The sequence below is a fragment of the Vulpes vulpes genome, chromosome 16, assembly GCF_048418805.1.
Source record: "Vulpes vulpes isolate BD-2025 chromosome 16, VulVul3, whole genome shotgun sequence".
Lineage (NCBI taxonomy): Eukaryota > Metazoa > Chordata > Mammalia > Carnivora > Canidae > Vulpes > Vulpes vulpes.
The window spans coordinates 16,376,817-16,398,560 of NC_132795.1; the positions used below are offsets into that span (position 1 = coordinate 16,376,817).

Sequence of the window (21,744 nt, forward strand, 5' to 3'; positions counted from 1 at the left end):
TCTGATAAATTCAACAATGATCATTTCCCATATCAGTAGTGGGGGTTGGTCCTTCAGCTTTAAAGGATAAGAAAATTTATTACTTACAAATAGAAGTAAGGGAAAAAGCAGATTTTTTTTTTCTTAAAGGTTAATTTCTTTATTTTGAGAGAGCGTGCTTGTGCATGCTGCAGGGGAGAGGGAGAAGGTGAGAGAATCTCAAGTAGACTCCCCACTGAGCATGGAGCCCCAGATGGGCTCAAACCCACGACCCTGAAATCACAACCTGAGTCAAAACCAGAGTCGAGTGCTAAACTGACTCTGCCACCCAGGTACTCCAGGAGTAGATTTTATATAAAAATTTAAAACTTAATAAATAATTTGAGTTTCAGTGCATTATATTCCTAACTTTGAAAACCACAGATATCCTCTTGAACCGCTCTCAGCAGCTTTTCTCAAGTTGCACGGCCAAGTTTGCAGACGGACAGCAGTGCTCTGTGCCCGTGTTTGACATTACACACCAGACCCCTCTGTGTGAAGAACATGCCAAAAAAATGGTGAGTTCAGATTTTATTTTCTGCAGCTGAGGCTTTCAAACTTCTGATAGCAATCCACAGTAGAAAATATTTCTTAACTTCGTACAAACTGTGTGTAAATGTATATATTAATATATAAATATGTATATAAAATATTATATATGCTGATCATGAGCCACTGGATTAATTTCATAGCCTCATTTTTTTTTAAATGTTCTAGGAGGTATTTAGTAGTTACTCATTATTTTATTGTCTATCCCTATTCTTTACTTCCCTTCTCATTAAGGTACATTTTCTTACTACTTAACGGGTTTTTCAAGCTTTCTTTGCCCCATTTCTTTAGATTTTTTTGCTTTTTTTATATGCAATTCTGTGAATGTCTTAGATATTTGATGAAGTTTCAGCCAAAAACCAATCATTTCTATAATTCTATTGAACTTAATTATTGCTTTTGTTAATGTATCATAAGCCCTTCAGAAGAATTTGAAGGAGAGGTATGTCTGAACTAGTAGACTATCTGAATTCTATCATTACTTAAAAGAAGTGCTTTTTTACTGTTTTTACCCCGATACTTGCTGAGTCCTGCTATTTGCAAGGTAGTATGTAAGGTATATGTATTAAAAAGCTGAATAAGACCATTTTTTCCCTCTGTAAGCATTTTGCAGTTTCAGGGGTGCATCAGGGTAACTGAATGGCCATTGGACCAGGACTTAATAGTATAAGCTGTGATCCTGGTGTTGCAACCAGCTAAATGTATAACAAGGACTGTTTAAGTTAAAAATTACAGCTGAGTATAGCAAACATCTGTAGCCTATCAGTCCCACAGTGAGAGACTCACACTGGGTGAAAAGAACTGGACAGATCTCTTGATTTTACTTTCAAACTGTCTTGAATCCAAACACATTGTGCCAGCTTGGCTGGTACATTCTAGCCTTGGTGTTCAACTTTGCCTGGATTACTATAATAGTCTCCTAATTGGTCTCCCTTCTTCTTGCCATGCACCCCACCTGGACATATTCACATACCAGCCAGAGTAGGCTGTGTGTGTTCCACTTCCTTTGAGTTTATATGCAGTAAAAATCACTGTTTTTGGTCTACGGTTCTGAGTTTGACAATGCACACAGTCCTGTAACCACTTCATAATGAGATATATCACTAACACCCTAAATTCTCTTGTGCTCCCCTTCTGCAGTCTACTTCTTCCTCCATCTCCACTGTCTTCCTGTCCCTGTGATTTTACATTTTCTAGAATGTCTTATAATTGGAATCTATAGTATGTGCCCATTAGAGCAAACCTTTGATAATATTCATGTGGTCATTTTGGTTTCCTGGTCAGAGCCTTCCAGTGGCTTTCCATCAGATCCAGAATCAAATCCACGATTCTTAACCATGGCCTTTGAGAATTCCCCATCTGGTCTTTGCAATCTCTCCTGCTTCACCTTGTACCTTCCCCTTATTTCTGGAGTTCTAGCAGCATCAGCCTTCTTGCTTCTGCTTCAACACCCCCAACTCATGGGCTTTCCACTTGTTTTTCTCTTTTCCTAGGATGTTCTTTTCCTCCATTTCTACCTCCTTCCCTCCCTCATTCAGGTTTTCAATCAGTTGTCACTTCATCAAAGAAGTCTTCCACCTCCCCTCTACCCTGTCATTTTTTTTTTTTTTAAGATTTTATTTATTCATGAGAGATACACAGAGAGAAAGAGAGAGAGGCAGAGGGAGAAGCAGGCTCCATGCAGGGATCCCTATGTGGGACTCGATCCCAGGACTCCAGGATCATACCCTGGGCTGAAGGCAGTGCTAAACTTCTGAGCCACCTGGGCTGCCCCTACCCTGTCATTTTTTATCCTCATACTCTACCTTGCTTTTCTTCCTAACATTGGTATCAGCCTAATATCATACTATTAACTAATAGTTTATTGCTAGTATCCCTCTACTAAAATGTAAATTTTACAAAAGCAGGAACATTTTTTGTTCATTGCTATATCCTCAGTGCTTAAAACAGATGCTCAATTAAGTAATTGCTGAATAACAGTTAGAAACATGGCTGGGAAAGGTTGAAATTTGGAATTAGATTCCACTGGACAGAGTAGCCATTGGTAGAAGAAGCTCAAGCTTCAGGAAGTCCAGGCTGGCACACAGAACATGGTATTTGATGAGTATGAGCCCATACAATGGATGGTAAGTTAGTAAAGGCAGTGTCCTGGCATGTAAGTAGAATGAGACAGCAAGTTGGCAGGGAATCGTGTTTACAAATAGCGTAAGCAATGAACAGTTGGCATTAGGGAAGGCCCTAGGGTGCAGGGGCTCCAGTTTTCCAGAGGAGCTTTGTGGTGGACTACCAAGAGCATGGTGGAACCTCAGTCGAGGGTAGTTCTGTGTGGAGTACCTGGCCCATTACCAAAAACGTTGGCCTATGAGGTTTAAGTTTAGGAGAATAAGACAGACACCTAGCACTAGAATTAGGTGATATGGGAGTGTCTTTAAAGTAGGACACGTGTATCTTGGGCCAAAGTGTCCCTCACCTAACATCTGTACTGGTCCTAGAGGGAGAGCCTGGATGGTACTGGTGGTTGCTCAGACTCTCTTTGTTGAATTACATAGTGGATATAATAAAAGTAGACCTCAAGTATCGAGCCAGAGAACTACAGAGGCTGGGAAATAGCCTTTCTTTTTTTGGTTTGTTTTACAAATTTGTACATTTATGACTTGAGTCTGTGTTTAGATTTCAAGTATTTGGCTCATATTAAACTTCTTTCCGATTTCTTGAATTGATACTTTAATCTTATTCTTTCTTGTCTTGAATTTGTTTGCTAGCATTAATAACTTAATGCTAGTGATTATTATTAGTTTTCAAATACTGTTGTCTGTACTCTTTATGTATTTAGTTTTGGGTTACTACTGAATTCATTAAAGGTGATGTCAATTGTAAAAACCACAATTGTTTTACATACCACCAGGAAATAAGAAAAACACAGCACAGTGAGTACATTTCTTGTCACCTATAATTTTTGTTTTATATTTATCAAAATCGCTTCTGTAGACTTAATTGGACATAGATTATTTTATCTTCCCTAATGCTGAATTACTTTCCTTCGTTTCCGCTGAATTCCTTGACATGGAAAAGGCAGTATTGTCTATGTACATCAACTATAACACAGCTTTGTCTACTTTGTGGTTATGTTCCTTTCTCAAAAACAAACAAAAAAACCCCACAAAGGAATCATGGTCATGTCTTCAATAATGAGTATTTGCTTCACTGATGGCAGTTTTATACCCTGTTGCTCAACTTTTTGCACACACAACAGTTTTTCTTTCCTCTTCGTGTTAAACCAACCATGTCCATATCTTGACTCAAACAGTGATAGTACCAAGAACTTTTCTCACCCTTGCACATATGTAGGCAGTGCCAGCTACAGTGACCATCCCTGGGCCCAACAGCAATTGTAAAAGGCACCTCAATTGCAGAGATACTAAAATATGTATCTTGGAATTAGTGAAATGCAATATTCAGATTGAAGGGTTGTGGCTGAAGAAAACTGGTTATATTGTTAATTTCTTGTTCTTCCTTGCTGGTTCTTTCTCAGACGTCTGCTTACTTAATTGAAACCGTATTATAAACTGCAGTCCAGTTGTATTCTCTCCTCTCTCTACCGTATCTCCCTGGCCTGTGTAAATTATCTGAAGGACTTTACTTTGTCATGATTTCTGAGGCTACGTGTCCATCTCATTCTTTATCCCTCATGCTGTTTTTTCCTATCTCCTAGAAAATCTTCATACCCCAAATTGTTTGTGAGCCAAACTGAACTCCTTACCTTTTCTTCTGAATCCTTATTCCACTCTGCACTCTGTTCCAGCAAATGGTATCATCTGACAGTCACCCAACCTAGAAACCCCAGAGACCTCTTCAGGTGCTCTCTTCCTTTCATCCTCACCACATCCAAGGAGCTCTCAGATCTTGACAATTCTGTGCCTACGGGGCATTGCTTTTCCATACCCCGCTCACATCGCCCTTAGCCGTTTATCTTGTGTTGACTGCTGAAGTGACTCTCCAGAAATAACACCCCTGTGACTTAAAATCCAACTTTTCTTTTAATCACACAAAACGAAAAATAATTAATTTTCCTTCTATATACCCATAGAAGGTACTTATGTCATTATTGACCTATTTTCATTGTATATTTAAGTATACTTGTATTCATGTTTTTCCTGTGGAAGAGTAAGTTTTTTTAGAGTGCAATTTCATTCATTGTATTTTTACCCTACACACCTATCCCACTGTCTTTTTTTCCCCATCCTTTCTACCCACCCACATCTCTCCCTTGGCCTATTACAGTTTCATGGTGTCTTTAAGTGGGGGATGAACTGTATGTATATATTGAATTGATTTGATTTAAATTTAAAAATGAATTCTTTTTTTCTCATTTACTTATTGTTAGGCATAGTTGTAGGCATGTTTTAAGCGTTCCATAGAATGTTAAGAGATATATTTTTTTTCAGGTAGCTGTTGGGTTTTTCACAAACAATCTCAGTTTCAAAAATACCTATTTCTTCATTCTAAAGGATAATTTCTTGAGAGGAGATAGCTCCCGTAAAGTTCAGCACCAGCAGCAGAGGAAACCCAGGAAAAAAACCAAGCCTCCTGCACTTACCAAAAAACATAAGAAAAAGAGAAGGCGTGGACCTCGTCGACCCCAAAAACCCATTCCCCCTGCAGTGCCCCAAGGAAACCTCAGCATGCCCACCAGCGTCTCACTGCCAGTGGAGGCTGCCCAGATCCGGTCAGTGACAGCACCAAAGCTTATGTTTCCTTTCTATGTTCTGATAGCTCTCAGAGCACTTAGCCTTACTTTCTTCTCTAGCCTTGTGGCTGGGCTACAGAAGCTATTCGATAGATCAGCCTAGACTTTGTAGTTTTCATTCTAATTTCTACCAGATATTTGATTGAGTGAGATCTGAAATAAAGCTTTTGGCTGTAACATAGAAAGCAGATGCTGAAATTAAGAATTTAATTGTCTACTCTCAGATTGTTCTGTTTTAACAGAAATCCCATGTATGTTTTGACAGAAATATTACATCAGAAATCTGGTGCATTACCAGTTTTGGCAGGGGTTAGCCAAATGAATGAGGCTTCTGTTTCAGCTAAGCATTTTCCCTTTTTTCTGTTTATTTCGTTTTTTTAAGTTATTATTTTGACTAGATTTGAAATTTACTAAAAAGTATTAAAACACAGTACACAAAATGGTAATTCATTCTACTAATGAAGTAAACATATTATCTCAAAATGATTGTCTTAATACATGGGTACAAGCCAGAGAACTACATGACTGTGTATGGTGAGATCTTCCTTTTGCTATCACATTTCCTTCTCTGAAAGTAGGAAAAGGAGACATTTGAGTTAGGATTTCTTTCACATCTTCATGTTTGATGAACTTGTTTCTGGGACACTGGTGTGAAGGTAAAAGGGGAGTGGTGAGGCCAACCGTGTCCTCTTCCCCAGGAGCCCGTCCACGCCAGAGCTGAGTGCTGATGAGTTGCCGGATGACATTGCCAATGAGATCACTGACATTCCACATGACTTGGAATTGAACCAGGAGGACTTTTCAGACGTCCTGCCACGGCTACCTGATGACTTACAAGATTTTGATTTTTTTGAAGGTATGGTCAACACTTTGATTCAAGTCCAGTTTTTGTGTTTTTTTAAATGAGTTTTTTAAAAAAGGAAATCGTGTTTTTGAGATGTGCTTGAAGTGCTCCTCATACATACTGTCTTTCACTGTCAATGGCAAATGCAGCGCTGCTAAAGCTATTTTACCCATTTCACAAGGCAGGGATGTGCACTTTGTGTTCACCATTACTATAGGCTTAGGAGATAATGATTCGATTGTTAGGTTTTAATGTTGTTGCTTTAAAATGAGTCATTTTACTTGATTTTTTTCAACAAAAACATTTAAATTTGAGTTTATTGAAGCCTTTTAGGATTTCTCCTAATCTTAATACCTCACCCTATACTTCATTTGAAGTGTATTTTCCCAAAACAAAGTTTGCTTAATCCCACCAGTTCTCTGGTGCTTTCAGGGGAAACCTATTTTTGTACTCTTAGAATGTTCCTTTCACCATTAAAAACAGTATTTTTGTGGAGATTAGTCAAGTTCCCAAATATATAGATTTTTTATATAGGAAATGAAATTAACAGCAGCCCAAGGGCTTCTGTTTTATGAAAACTAGAGTGAGAGGAGCAGGATTAATGGGTGACACAAAAGCATTTTAAAAGATAATGGGGGAGTGGAGCGGATTGCAGAGTGTTGTGCTCACATGCACGCATGAATCTCTGTATTACAGTCTTCCACAGCCCCCCTCCGGCTGGAGGAAGGAGTTTAAGAGCAGAAGAACCAAGGGGGACTCCTACACAGCCTTTTGTCTCCCGGCTGAACCAATATGACACATCTTCTATTTTAATGATTTTGACATAAGTTTATATAAAAACCCATGTGTGGTCAGACAGTTACCATGCATTTTAAGTTAGTATTGCTTAGAATCCTTAATTTAATGCCTCAGTGAGATGAGTTTAGGGAGTGCTGTGAATAATTGAAGATGGGATACAGGTTCCAGGATAGCTCAACCTTTCAGGCCTGTCCTACAGATTAATATTTCACTCTTTCCTTCCAGTCCAGTCCTGGGAAGCTCCTCTATTCCAATATTTCATTTTGTTTAATTTTTTCTTAAAGATCTATTTATTTGGGGGAGAGAGTTTGGGCATGTATAGGGGAGAGGGGTAGAGAGAGAGGAGGGAGAGTCTCAAGCAGACTCCCTGCTAAGTGCAGAGCCCACTGCGGGGCTCAATCCCACAAGCCTGAGATCAAAATCAAGAGTCAGATGCTTAATTTGACTGAGTCACCCAGGCACCTGGTTTTATTTTGTTTTGATTTTTAAAGGTTTTATTTATTTATCAAAGAGAGAGGGGCACCTGGGTGGCTCAGTTGCTTAAGCGTCTGCCTTTGGCTCAGGTCATGATCCCAGGGTCCTGGGATCGAGCCCCACATGGGCTCCCTGCTCTGGGGGGAGCCTGCTTCTCCTCCTCTGCCTCTGCTTGCTTGCTCACTCTCTCTGTCAAATAAATAAATAAAATCTTTATTAAAAAAAAGAGAGAGAGAGAGAGAGCGAGGATGAGCATAGAGCCTGAATGGGGCTTGATCCCAGGACTCTGGGATCATGACCTGAGCCGAAGGCAGATGCTTAACTGACTGAGCCACCCAGATGCCCCATTTCTTTTAAAGATTTACTTATTTGAGAGAGAGAGAGAAATTTAAGCAGACTCGCCACTGAGCATGGAGCTTGATGCAAGCCTCGATCCCACTTGCTGAGATTTTGACCTGAGCCAAAACCGAGAGTCAGACACTCAACTGACTGAGCCGCCCAGGCACCCCGTTAATAGAATATTGCTAAAAAATAATTCAGTCGTGTGGTTTCTGTGGTATGGGACAAGTAAAAACTCTGCTGATTCTTGACGGCTTTTCTTTTACTCAGGAAAGAATGGAGACCTCCTTCCAACTACCGAAGAGGCCGAGGAACTTGAACGGGCCTTACAGGCTGTAACTTCTCTCGAGTGCCTGAGTACCATTGGGGTACTTACTCAGTCAGATGGTGTGCCAGTCCAGGAGTTGTCAGATAGAGGAATAGGGGTGTTCTCCGCAGGTACTGGAGCTTCAGGAATTCAGTCCTTGAGCCGAGAAGTAAACACGGACCTAGGGGAGCTACTGAATGGGCGCATAGTACATGATAATTTTTCTAGTCTAGAGCTGGATGAGAACCTGCTCCGTTCTGCTACCTTGTCTAACCCACCTACACCCCTGGCAGGGCAGATTCAGGGGCAGTTCTCTGCCCCAGCCAACGTCGGCCTTACTTCTGCCACTCTGATGAGCCAGAGTGCACTTGGGGAGAGAGCCTTCCCAGGACAGTTTCATGGACTACATGATGGCAGCCATGCCTCCCAGAGGCCACATCCTGCCCAGCTGCTGAGCAAGGCAGATGACCTAATCACCTCACGACAGCAATACAGCAGTGATCATTCACACTCCTCGCCCCATGGAAGCCATTATGATAGTGAGCACGTGCCGTCTCCCTATAGTGACCATATCACCTCTCCCCACACGACATCTTACTCTGGTGATAATATGGCAGCTACCTTTTCAGCAGAGATGCCCATCATGGCGCAGCACTTGCTCCCAACCCCACTCGAGGTGCCACTTGGAGGAGTCGTAAACCCCAGAACTCACTGGGGCAATCTCCCTGTCAACCTTGGAGACCCCTCTCCATTTAGCAACCTTCTCGGCGCAGATGGACATCTTCTTTCCACTTCCCTATCCACGCCACCCACCACTTCGAACTCAGAGACCACACAGCCTGCCTTCGCCACCGTGACCCCCAGCAGCTCCAGCGTGCTTCCGGGGTTACCGCAGACCAGCTTCAGTGGCATGGGGCCTTCTGCTGAACTCATGGCCTCCACCTCTCCCAAGCAGCAGCTCCCTCAGTTCAGCGCAGCCTTCGGCCACCAGCTGGGTTCTCACAGTGGCATTCCTAAGGACCTGCAGCCCAGCCACAGCTCGATAGCCCCTCCTACAGGCTTCACAGTAACAGGTGCCACAGCTACAAGTACCAATAATGCATCTTCTCCCTTTACCTCCCCTAACTGAGCGTGTCTGTGGGTTTGCAGGCAGGTGGGGAACCTGGTGTTTTCTATCTTTGTTTCCTGTTTCTCATCCCTTTCCCCCTTTTCCTAAAGAAGATTTTAAAAATCACAGGTGGGGACAAAGGGGGGAACGCTCCCTTTTCCAGTTAAACAAGTAACCCCGCGGTGGACCTTGCTTCAGTGTTCACATGTGCTCCTTTGCACTGGTGCTCATTCCCTCCTGGCAGGTTCACTCTACCCCAGTGGTTTCCTCAGTGGCTCAGCACCGTGACTGGATAGAATTGATTTTTAGCAGCAAGTCCTAGAAGTGGAAGATACCTCAGATTACCAGTGCCCTTTACTATTTCCTAGTATTCAGATCAATGCTTTCCATTCTATGACCAGGTCTTCACAGAGGTGGTTCTAGATAGAATGGTCCTATCCATTGAGTTCCCGTCTACGTGATAGCAGATGGTGCGTAGGGGAGTAGATCAAGGCTCTGACTTCACACCAACTGCTAAACACTGCACGAGGCCAGGATTCCATTCCTAATTGTGATCATGTTCGATTTAAAAAGAAAAAAATTTTAGTCTTTTGACCGCCTGTGTGTATGTGCACCCACGTGTGTGTTTTTGTGCAGGGCAGGAAGCACCTGTCCCGTCGTCGTCGTCGTCGTTTCTTTTTTTTCCTAATGAGTCTAAGGCTCTTCTTTCCCACATCTCACAACCCCAATCAGGTTGGCCATTTTCTCCCCACTGTATTAACTCAGTCTCCCGCGTAGAGAGGGTGGTGGTCCGACCAGGCGAGTTACACGACCCTGTTCTGCTAAGTCACCCAGGAGCGCAGCGGGCCGCATTCACGTCGGGGCTGTGGGGATGTCACTAGTTACCCAGCTCGTGCAGTGTGACTGCAGGGTTGCTGAGATTCTGAGGTCTGGTGGTTATTTTTGCCTTTTTAGACGAGCATTTGTTTCTCCATCCCTCTCTCACGGAATACATTCATGAGATGTAATTATAAAAAAAGACCATATTTTGATGTGAAAAAGCAGGAGAGGTCAGATAGATTTGGAAAGATGGGATCACTGAACTCCTTGATCCGTCTATTACTTTTGACTTTTTCATGTTTACAGTAGTGATTCTTCGGTAAGATTTGTAAAATGTTGAAGACACTTGTAGAATCAATGTATCAGTTGTGAAGTGATGTGTAATATCTGAAGGATACACATTTTAAAGTTTCTTTCAAAGCGGAATATGGAAACGAGACATAAATTTTACCCTTTGGTACTTTTAAAATAATTGAAGTGCTTAGGTTTAAGTTCGGGGACTTTTTTTTTTTTTTTAAGTACCAGGATTTTAGGGTTAAAAATCATATTGGGTAGTTTAGTAAGTTGGTGACTATGAAATAAATCTGTGAGGTTTCTTTTTACCTGCCTTCTCCCCTGCCCTCTCCCCAAGGGTGGAACTAGATTCTAAAGGCATCTGTGCTCTGCTTTTGCTGAGAAGTTTCACTGTCCCCTGAGATACCATTGGCTATTTATACCTGAGTCGAGTCTAATTTACATATATATATTTTAAAAGATGAGTAGAGAACATATCTATTAATGATGTGATATAATAATTCATTTGTCAGGGAATATTTGATCTTAATTCCTTTTCAATAGGTAAAGATTTGGATGTATTTTCCTACTTCCTATATGTATTCTCTTTATGCCATGCTAATTCTAACCAGTCCCTTCTTTTGAAAGCTTTTCTTTCTCTGCTTTTTAAAGGAATGATGGTGATCAGCAGGCATTATGCAGATACCATGTGCCTGAGATTATGGAGGGGAAATGTCACGTGACTGTATGAAATCATTATATGCCCTAGTTTGTATTTATTGAAGTTTCTTTTTGTGGGCCAAAAATACATTTGTAATATATTTAGTTTGTGTTTTTTTTTAATCATGATAATTGATTGGAAGATTTATTTTTAATAGCTTTGCCTTTTTTGCAGATTGAGAAATTTCTAAATTATAAATTATGTCACAAAGCAAAATTATATTTGGTATCACCATAAATTTCTATTCTGAGTGGTGAGAACAGATCATTTAAGTATTTCTCACCTGTGAAACCTATGTTAGTAAGCTTTTTTATTTTAATGTACTGTAATGAAATGATTACGAGTAGTTACCTCTGCTCAAAAGTATCACTTAGTTTGCTCCACTCTTTCACTTCCCGTTACAATCATCACTAGAAAACTGTCCATTCCCAGCAATTTGATCTAGTCTCCACTGTGTACAAATTCAAGGTTGTAGCAGAGCAGCAGCACACTATCTTATCTATCAGCCCTTCTTTGACAGCAAAGAGAAAGTCACGGGTAGTCGGTTTGAACTTTTCTGGCTATTTGTCCCTCGTGGTAGCTGCTTAAAATTCTTCAGTTATCAAAACTGAGTTTGCAGTAAGTTGCACATTTTCTTGTTTGCAATTTTCTGTTCTATGTGCATTGAAAAGCCCTTTTCCTGCTTTCTAGTAAGGAGGCATGAAATGATCAGGAATGTTGCCAGTTAACAGCTTCACACCAAAAACTTTGAGTAAATTCATTTTTGTTTAGATGCCCCCAGTGATAGCCGAAGCAGGGGCACCCGTAGAGAGTACCAGCATAGGTCTGGGGAATTAGCAAAAAAACACAAATTTGTCCTCTCCTTTCATCTCTGTCAAAACAAATAGCCAAGCTTGCGATTCGCTTTGCTCTTGCGGTTTCTTGTGAGTCCCTTTTTGGAAGCGAGAAGAACGTCTGTGAACCCAGAGATACCGGTCCCGTTTTTCTTTTAGCTGACACGGAACAATTCTAGTCTATTAGTAGTAGGTGTGCTGTTAATGTGTAGAGAAAGAAATGAAGTGTCTTTTACTCCAGAAATAGGAAAATTAGTGTCTTTTAAATAGCACTTATGCTATCATAAGGCAATACTGGAATCAAAAACAAATTTTACGTAAGGTCCTAATTAGGTGGAAACTAGCTTTTATTCTAGTGTGAAATGAGAAATAGTGGCAGAGAAGTTCACTCTGTCTCTGCAGTTCTTTGGGACCATTTATAAAGGCCAGTTAGATTGTGTTAATGTGATTTACTTACAAAGTTGCTGCAGTTCATGGATACATTCTGTGCTTGGAGAATCTGAATTCCATTCTAAGGAATGATACTCACTGGCTGTGATCTTATAGCATCGAAGGAAAGATGTGTTTTCTCTCCTTTACTCTCTCTACATAATTGTTAATATTATTTTAATTAAAGTACTTAAGACATTGTTTTCTCCTCTGTAAAAATGGCTTAGTAATTTGCACATCTGCGTAGGTTATGTAGCTAGTAAACAATTCACAGTAGTAAATAGCAATTACACTTAACCCACCAAATGACAGACTATGCAATGGAAAATTTTGTAATTATCGTCACATAGCTTATATGGTGAAGGATTTTTTTTTCCCTCTCTCTCTAGTAACCTACCACGTGAGATAGAACTGCTTTATAAATGACTTCCTGAGCAATTTCATGCTGGCAGGCAGTGTGGTGTGTCTAGTGTCCCTCCACGAAGAGATTATAATTTAATGAGAAGCAAATAGTAGGTATGGACATAAAGTTAGAAAATGTGTCTGGTTTTTTGTTTTGTTTTTCTCAGAATTGTAGTTACCGTCTTGAGTGGCATCAGGCTTAAGGAAAGCTAATACTTTATCTTTGCCAAATAATTATTTATAAGATTTATTTCTTCAATAGGCCCAGTCTCTCAACTGCAAGCTAAGAGTCCTCACTTTCTGTGACTAACACTAAAGCTTTTCCTTATCAGAGCTCGCTCACAGTCCATGATCACAACCCAGAGGCAAAGACAGTGCTTTGATTTGGAAGGAAATGGTGTCTGTGATACATGCCCGATTTGTAAGCTTTCTTCTTATGAAAAAGAATTTATATTTCTATTGACCTGTACCATTCAGTTTTGCTTAGTTTTTTTTAGTTTAAGTAGGTTCCACACCTAATGTGGGGCTTGAACTCACAACCCTGAGATCGAGAGTCACATGCGCTACCAGCTGAGCCAGCCACATACCCCTGTACCATTCGGTTTTTATCACTTGGCCCTAGAATTTGAGCATATGTAGGTAACTCCCATGCCCTTGGTTCGTGTTACTTGCCTGCAGTCTCTCCTGCACCCCTGCATCACAGGGGTGGTGGTGGCGGCGGTCGTGGGCTGCATCAGCAATGTTTGTGTGAGGCAATCGCCTTCCCTCCAAGTTCAGTAGGTTGTTGTGGATTGGTATTGTAAAAAGATGAGGATATTCATAACACTAAACTAATTATTTTGATAGGTTTGGAATTCATTTTTAAAAATTAGGTATCTAGTTTCCACATTCTTCAACCTCTTCTTTTTAGCCTTTTAACATCCTACTAAGTTCTGTTTTTAATCTGGTATAATAGATTAGTCTAATACAGTGGTCTTCTACATGGTCAACAGAACTCTGCAGGCGAATGAGGCGATTTCAAGGATTCCTTAAAAGAAAATGTCATACTGAATAGTCTTCATTTGTATCTCTTTCATCACCAACACCTACATCGTTCCAAGGATTTTTTTCCTGATGAGAAATACATTTCTTGGGGGTGAGGTAGGAGGTGGAAATATATATATGATAGAACATAGATTTTCCCCCCTCTCACAATACATTGAAAATACGGAATCTTTACTGGCATTCTATAGAAAGGTTAAACAATGACTTCTTAATATCTGCAGCCTTATGAGCTTCCCAGTATCCTGTTCCGCATGGAACCAGAATTCATGTTTAGTAGATTAAAGTGACATTTTCAATGCTACCTTTCAAAAGATTTGAAATAAGATACCAGTGAAGAACATATTTGGGGTATCTGTTCAGCGTTTCCCCCTGACCAGTGAGTTAGGAAAGAAAACCTAAAATGCAAGTGAATAGTTATGTCTCCTAATAGCCAGTGTCATTAATGCAAAAATTGTGGGGCCGACTTAGCCTCTTTTCTAAATAGCAAAAATTCTCTTTGCCCTCAGCTCTAACTTCTCTTAGCCTCCCTCTCTCTGCACTGTGATCCAGAGCCAATAAAGGACACGTCGTATTTCAGGGAGAGAGAGCAAATTTGGTATGACTTTCTTTACCAGAAACTAGGTTCCCAAATCTTGGGGATGTCTGACTACTTAGAGTGGCGGAGTTTTGGGGGATCTAAAGTTGAGTCTGAAAAACAATGTTGTAAGAGAAAAGTTGTCTAACTCTTAGTAAGCCTCTTGTCGGGCAGCCCAGCTCTCCTTCCCTTTGCCCTCCTGCCTGCTGGCCTCAGTACTCCCCTACACCCCTTCTCAAGCCTACACACATACATCCCTGATCTGCCCTGATCCTGGCCTAAGAGTCATAGACACCACTTCTTTCACTTGTTTTTGTTTTGTTTTGTTTTTTGTTTTCATTTGAGCTGGGGACCACTGAAGTAAGCTCTATATGCACCCAAAGTTCCCCTTGGGAAAATGTTCACCATGCACTGTAGAAGCTTCCAGTGCAGCGAAACCACACCAGTGCTTTTGCCTGGGGAATAGACTGATTGCCCTGAACTGACTCCACCCTGCGTCGGTAAGGCCCCGTGGGCACCAGCAGATAAGCGTGCAAGTGATGGGAAGCTGGATGCTGGTGACATTGTCTTCATCTGCTCGGAAGGGTTGCAATCAGTCCCTCTTCGCAGTGATTCTTCTTTTCACTGTATAGTGTTGAGTATGTCTCAGGGATTCCTTGTGGAAATTAGGGCAGTTTGTAAAATAAGAAACTAGTTTTAAGAGAAACTAAAGGTGACTCATTGAAGAGAGCGCAAGAAAGAGAAAGCGTTCGGTTTTGTAGCCCACCGTGTCTCGCATAGGACCTCTTTCCTTTCTCCTTCAGGCTCTCCGCTTCAGCAAACAGAATCCTTTCCCATCACGCACAGCTTTAAAAGTTTTATTTAAAAGTTTCCTTCCCCAATGAGCTTTCAGAATACTTATTGTAGATTTTAAGAGAAAAGGTATATTAATTTATACTATTAACATCACCTCATAAATTATAAGTTTTATACTAAAGCTGTATTGAGTGTAATGAATTATGTTGCCTATGTGTTTTAATAGCGTAAGAAATTATATATGAGCTTTTTGGGTTTTTTTGTTTTGGTTTTTTTGTTTTTGTTTTTTGTTTTTTTAACAAAACAAACTAGTGAAGCACCTTTTTACACTGGATCTCTGCCGTGTCAAGGTGTATAGCTATCCTTTGCTACCTTGCAGATATATAAAATAAAAGGATATCCTGGGGCCTCAATGTAGAACACCTTTAGACCATTTATTACTGCTCATAGAACTGTTGGGAATCGTGTTTCTCTAGTAAATGATCTGTGGTTTACACTTAAGACGGCTAGAAGCTTAGTTACAGGGTAAATAGAAATACATAGATCAAGCAAAACTCCCAACTACTGTAGCTGGAATTTGTAAACTAAGTTTTTAAGACCTCTTTTATTTGCTATGGAGTTATTCTTTAATTTACAGTTCCTTCTGTAAGTTGGGAAGTAAAATAGAAAAAATAATAAATTTAGATGTTCTCAGTGTCTTATTCAGGAACTTTTTTACCCCTCCTCACTAAGGAATTCCCACTGTGACTTAAAAATAGAATTAAATTACTTGTGTGCTTGTCTCCGTCTGTGTTTTTACACACATGCAAAAATATACATTGGGGGCACGTGTGTGAGAGAGATGAATGTGTGCTTAGGTAAAAAATAGAAGAAGGTAACAATGTATTGTAGAAATACGGTTTATTTAGATGAGGCTATCAAGAGTTATTTTCTCATCGTGTCTGTAGTATAAATACACCAAATTCTTCATTATGCTATTTTATGTTAAAAGGCTAGCTCTGATATCATGTGCATTTTATTTTAACCTTTTGATTAACTTATGCTATGTTTTTAAAATGACCTGAGAAACAGGTTCAAAGACCAGCCTCTCACTTTTGAGCATAAAAATATGAGAGAGAGAGAGAGAGACAAACCAGACATAGAGAGACAAACCAGACATGAGCTGTGTTTATCTGCTGGGGTGATGGGACCAGATCAGTTGAAACAACTTTTTTTATGTTAATAATAGATTTCTTTGTATTCTGAGTTAGAAAATCTTATTGATCATCTTTTCTTGGTGAAGTTAAGAAAATTATAGGCTTTCAATAAAGAATGCCATTTTTTGAAGGGACTGCTTGTTGAAAGAGTTGGTGGGATCATTTCACCATGTATACTTCAAAGCTGGGATGATTTCAGTTATTTCCAAAAATTAAAAAAAAAAATTACTCCGTTGTGCTATTTATGAAGTTAGCGTGCCCCCGACCCCCGTATTTTGGTTATTTATAGGAAAAATTATGCTACCCTTGACTTTTACCTGATTCATATGGAATTAAAAAAAGATACATTCCTATATTTTGAGTTTTGTCATTTTGCTATACTACACATTCAGTACTGGAGTATCATGTGGTCTAACATAGCCAAAACTAGAGTTGTTATTAAATGCTCCAATCACATTTATTTTTACTATTAAAAAAAATCATGTGCTTTGATATATGTCAAAACAACTTCTGATAACACACCAGAATTTGTAGTTCTCTTTGAAGCCTCATTCATCTTAGGTATAGTCAAGACCTAGGAAAGCTTTACATGTCGTTCCTTTTATAGTTGTATTTCTGCATCTCCCAGTTTCATTCACTCTTGCTTTATGGATTTTTTAAAAATCTGCATATTTCTTGTACATATGCATGCAAATGAAAGAAGGGAGTTTGTATTGGTGCCATTTCTCCCTTCAGTTACTCTGGTTAATGGGATTTGCTAGAATAAACTCCCCCTGATTGAAGGGTGAAAATAGACCCTTTTGTGTATATCTGTACAGAGATGTGTATATGGGATGTGGTGGCACTTTGCTGAATGTGAACTTGCCTTGTCAATGGAAAGATTGAAAAGTATTATGTTTATTTATACATTTGTATAAATCTATATATACACGTATGTATATGTGTGTGTATAGATAAAGCTATATACATATATTTCCCTAAAAAATGTGTGTGTGTAATAGATAAACAGCCTTTGTTAAAGCAAGATTATACGTCGATGGAAAACTCGATGATTCTGTAAGCAAGAGGAGGTGACAGCCTAGAGCACACCATCGGTGCATACGAAGATGGGAGTCCTTTGGATTATAGTCTTGTTTATGGTTATTATAATTGAATTCCTGCTAGAACTCTTACCAGTTCCATTGTTCTTCATCTTCACTGCCTTCTAAATCAATCTCATCACACTTCATTGTATTTTCCGCTTTTTATTATGTCCTTCCTAGCCGAAAGCATTTGGCTTAAGCATAATTCATTAACTTCTCAGTCATTTCTTTTAAAGATCTTTATCTCTGAAATTTTCCTGAAGATGTAGATTTTGGTAATAGTTTGTCTAGTAATTTTGAGGATTGGGTATTCATCTTCATCTCAAAAATAAACAGAAAACCAACATTCAAACAAGGCTAATCTGAAAGTTATCTAGATCATTTGGAGACCTTTTACTCACGTTGGAAAACAGCATAATTATAATCTTATTGGTAACAGCGTTAGGTTTATTTCCCCATTTACTGTCTTCAATTTGTCATTTAAAAATGTGGTTTACTTTGTGTCTTAATCATAAACTTACCATTTTCATTTTAATGGAAAGCATACAAAGTCACATAAACCTCTTGAATTCTACAACTAACTCATTTTGCTCATAAAACTGCTTTAACAAATTCTTAAGTAATGAATTTTGCTGTATTTCCTTTTGACTTTTTCCACATTTGTGACATTCTGTTTTAACTTTGCTGCAGCTCTCTAGAAAACTTGCATCCCTATATATTGTGCCTTTAAAGCTCTTATGCACACACAGACAAAAGTGTATATATACATGTCAGAGCATGTGTACATATACTTTCGTATATACTCACACAGTATGTCTCATATATTGTGGGAGTGAATATATAGATATTCAAAGGCAATGAAATGTTGCTTTCTAGATATATATGTATATAAATAGTGTTGATATACTGTATATACACATGTATATGTATGAGTTTTAAATGGCAATCTTTTACATTTAGCAAAATGCTGCCCCTACTGGAATATTGTCACTGCAGTGGCAGTTGTATGTAATGATTTAAAATACATTATCGAAAATTATTTAAAGAACATTTAAAAGTCTCATCTAAAGACATCCACACATTATTTATTTATCTTTTCCTTTTTATTGTTACTTTTTTTTTTTTTTTTAACTGAAAGGGAGACTGTCATTTTTTAAAATGCCACCTGTCCTATGGGAGAAAGAGAGAGAGCCGGGGATTCACTTGAGAACCTCGTGCATTTTCCCTCTCTCTGAAATGGAGATGTACCACAAACCAGCCTGTTTGTTTCAGTTATAAAGCAATCCTAACATTTCCATTAGCGTACGTCCTCCACCATCTTCCAGATCAACTTAATTCACCAATCTGCCTCTTCCTTTCATTAATAAATAATGATCATTGAGATCATTTTGCCTGGGGGAAGTTAACTACTCTAGCTGCAGGGAAATCTATCACCTAACTGTTATGCTGCCTTGTTCAAAATTCAACTTTGAGGGGAGGCAGCTCTCATGAAGCTGTCTTAAGCATGTTTTGCATATATTTAGTTAAAGGTCTTCCCAGACGCTTTTTTCTTGTTAAAGAGCTCGGAGTCTGCATGCACCTGCCATAGATTCAATCCCTATTCCCCACCGCTTCAGGTGTTTTCATTAATATATCAGTTTGACGCACTGAACGACAGACTAGGAAGAAAAAAAAAAACATTAAATCTTTAATTTTGCGATGAGTTGGCAACAGATTACATTTCAAGACCTTCCAGAGAGAGGAACATAGATGGACAATCCTAAATTGTAAGATGTTAACAAAAAGCAAAAGAGAACCAAGAACCAACAGTGGAGTAAGAGTCCCCCCTGAAGACCAGAACCGAGAGGTTGGGGTTTGAGTGATTTTACAGAGTAGTTTAGCTGGAACTTGATATCAGAAGCAGCCTTTAACAAAAAGCCTCTTGGCAATCAGGGTAGGTACTAACTGGAGAACTGAGGTATAAATTGAAACCAAGTTGCAGTGGGAAATCACAGGTGAGGTGGTCTCTTCTTTGGATCCTGCAAGTGACAGACAGGTTGCACAGTTTTAAAATCTCTTCTTACAAAGTAACTGCACGGTAGCAAGGACTAGCAGTTCTCAAAGCCCTTCTTTTTCAGTGTTCTCATTCACCTTGGCACACAAGTATGTTTAACAGGCCATACATTAAAAATATTTACAAAAAAAAAAAAGCTGCTTAAAGGGAACTTACAAACTGAGGATCTTGTCTGGATTTGCGTGAATAGTGGCTAGAAGCTTAAGTTATATGCACAAAAGCCAAGGGGCCACTCGTTTCTGCACAGACTGTAGCAGCAAGATGAGGAGGTTGGCAGGTTTAGTAAGAGCCCCCCACCCCGCACCGTTGTGGCGGAAAGGCGTGTCTGATTATGAGTGGTGTTGCTGGGTGGGGGCGGGGAACCACATTTTGGGAGGTGATGGGCTTTTGGTTTGTAATTTCCCTTTAAACATGAAGAGATGGCTCACATTTTCCATATATATCTCAATGAATGTACTGTATTACTGTTTTAAAAATTTGATGAAATAATAATGGATTGGTCTCCTTTTGTTATCTGGTCCTTGTTTAATTTGTTTAAGGGTTTTTGTATACAAAAGTTTACATTTTTATGTATATTTTTCTTGTGTAAAAACTGATGTAATATGTGTATAAAACACTGTATGTATTATCTGTATATAGTGTGACAAAATGATTTTTCTTTCTTTCTTTTGGATGTATTAATAAATCTTGCTGTGAAGTAGCTTTGTTTCGGGTATAATTTCCTTTGCCTGGATATAGATCAAAGCTGCAAATCCAGGGTAGGCATTTTCCCCCTTTTGTTATTTAAGTAGAGTGATTTTTCAAGATCTATTTTATCAAGAATTCTGGGGATATAAATTCATGGCTCTTTATGGTTAGATCAACAACGATTAATATTTGCAATAGCTATGGACCAAGTAAATGCTAGGTGAGCTTTGTGTGGTTATCTAGAACCTTGAAATCCAATCAGAAGTTGCATTTGAAATTGTTACATGTTGGGACGCCTGGGTGGCTCAGTGGTTGAGTCCTGGAGTCCCGGGATCGAGCCCCACGTCGGGCTCCCTGCATGGAGCCTGCTTCTCCCTCTGCCTGTGTCTCTGCCTCTATCTCTCATGAATAAATAAATAAAATCTTAAAAAAAAAAAAAAAAAAGAAATTGTTACATGTCATGATGGAGGTCTTCCAAGCCAATTTCTATGTCATTTAATCAGAAGACCTTTCTTTTTATAGCTTTAGAAGTATAAGAACTTTATGCTATATAACCAAAAGTTAAAAAAAAAAAGAAAAAGAAAAAAACCTCAAACATTCCTTTCAAGCATTGCCAAGTGTCTTCCTTGTATCTCCTTGGAACTTAATTGTTACTTTTTTTTTTTTTAAGATTTTATTTATTCATGAGAGATAGAGAGGCAGAGACAGGCAGAGGGAGAAGCAGGCTCCATGCAGGGAGCCCAACGCGGGGCTCGATCCCGGGTCTCCAGGATCACACCCTGGACTAAAGGCAGCGCCAAACCGCTGAGCCACCGGGGCTGTCCTACTTTATTTTTTAATATGTAGACTGGAACATTTCCTCTGCTGTCTTGTTGCCGAAGGATTTTGTGGTACACATAGAGGCTAGGATAAAATTCATAAAGAAATATTAGTAATCTAATTACACATTGCTTTTACTAGAGATTTACTATTCTTTGTTCTTGTGGGGCATTTAGGCTGGTTTTGCTTCTCCAAAAAAAGTTAACATTTTGAGACTAGCAGCAAATGCCCATAATACTGGTAAAATGGCTGGCGTCCCCAGCTCCACTTCTGAAATTGACAATATATGAAGAATAATGCTCGAAATTGATCTGTCCATCTCTTTGGCTATATGATAGTTGATTTTAAACTCTTGTTTGCTTCTATTAAGGATGCTCCTTTTCTAAATATCTGCACAAATGACAAACTTGAGATTGTGCTGGCTCAGTTCTGGATTGATTATTTATTTACTTACTTACTTACTTATTTATTTTATGAGGGAGAGAGCGAGAATCTCAAGCAGGTTCCACTCCCAGCACGGAGCCCCACACAGGACTCCATCTCCCTGCCCTGAGAACATAACCTGAGCCGAAGTCGAGTCAATTGCTTAACAACTGAGACCCCCAGGCTCTCCACTTGATTAATTTTTTTTTAATAGCAGCCTTAAGGAGACAAGCTTTGGAGGGAAATGTTTGGGTTGAAGCTACATGTTTAAAAGTGTGGTATTGGAGAGCCTGTGGTCACCAAGTAAAAGCAAAAAATAGGATTTATAAGAGAATCTATTTTCTTAACTCTTCATTGACATATCTTCACCCCCTTGGTCTTTTCCTGTTTCGTTAATAATAATGTATATT

General features: G+C 39.3%; 1 protein-coding gene across 6 annotated transcripts in view; it reads left to right on the top strand.

The window, feature by feature from the left end:
• INO80D (INO80 complex subunit D) overlaps window positions 1–20,105 on the top strand; it is a 68,387-nt gene extending 48,282 nt beyond the window's left edge. For all 6 annotated transcript variants that reach the window (XM_072742135.1, XM_072742136.1, XM_072742134.1 and 3 more), the window contains 4 exons: window positions 403–536; window positions 5,076–5,293; window positions 6,013–6,170; window positions 8,040–20,105. In XM_072742135.1, coding sequence (XP_072598236.1) covers window positions 403–536; window positions 5,076–5,293; window positions 6,013–6,170; window positions 8,040–9,205 — 1,676 coding nt within the window. In that variant the 3' untranslated portion in view covers window positions 9,206–20,105. The remainder of the gene's footprint in view (window positions 1–402; window positions 537–5,075; window positions 5,294–6,012; window positions 6,171–8,039) is intronic.
• The last annotated feature ends 1,639 nt before the right edge of the window (window positions 20,106–21,744 follow it).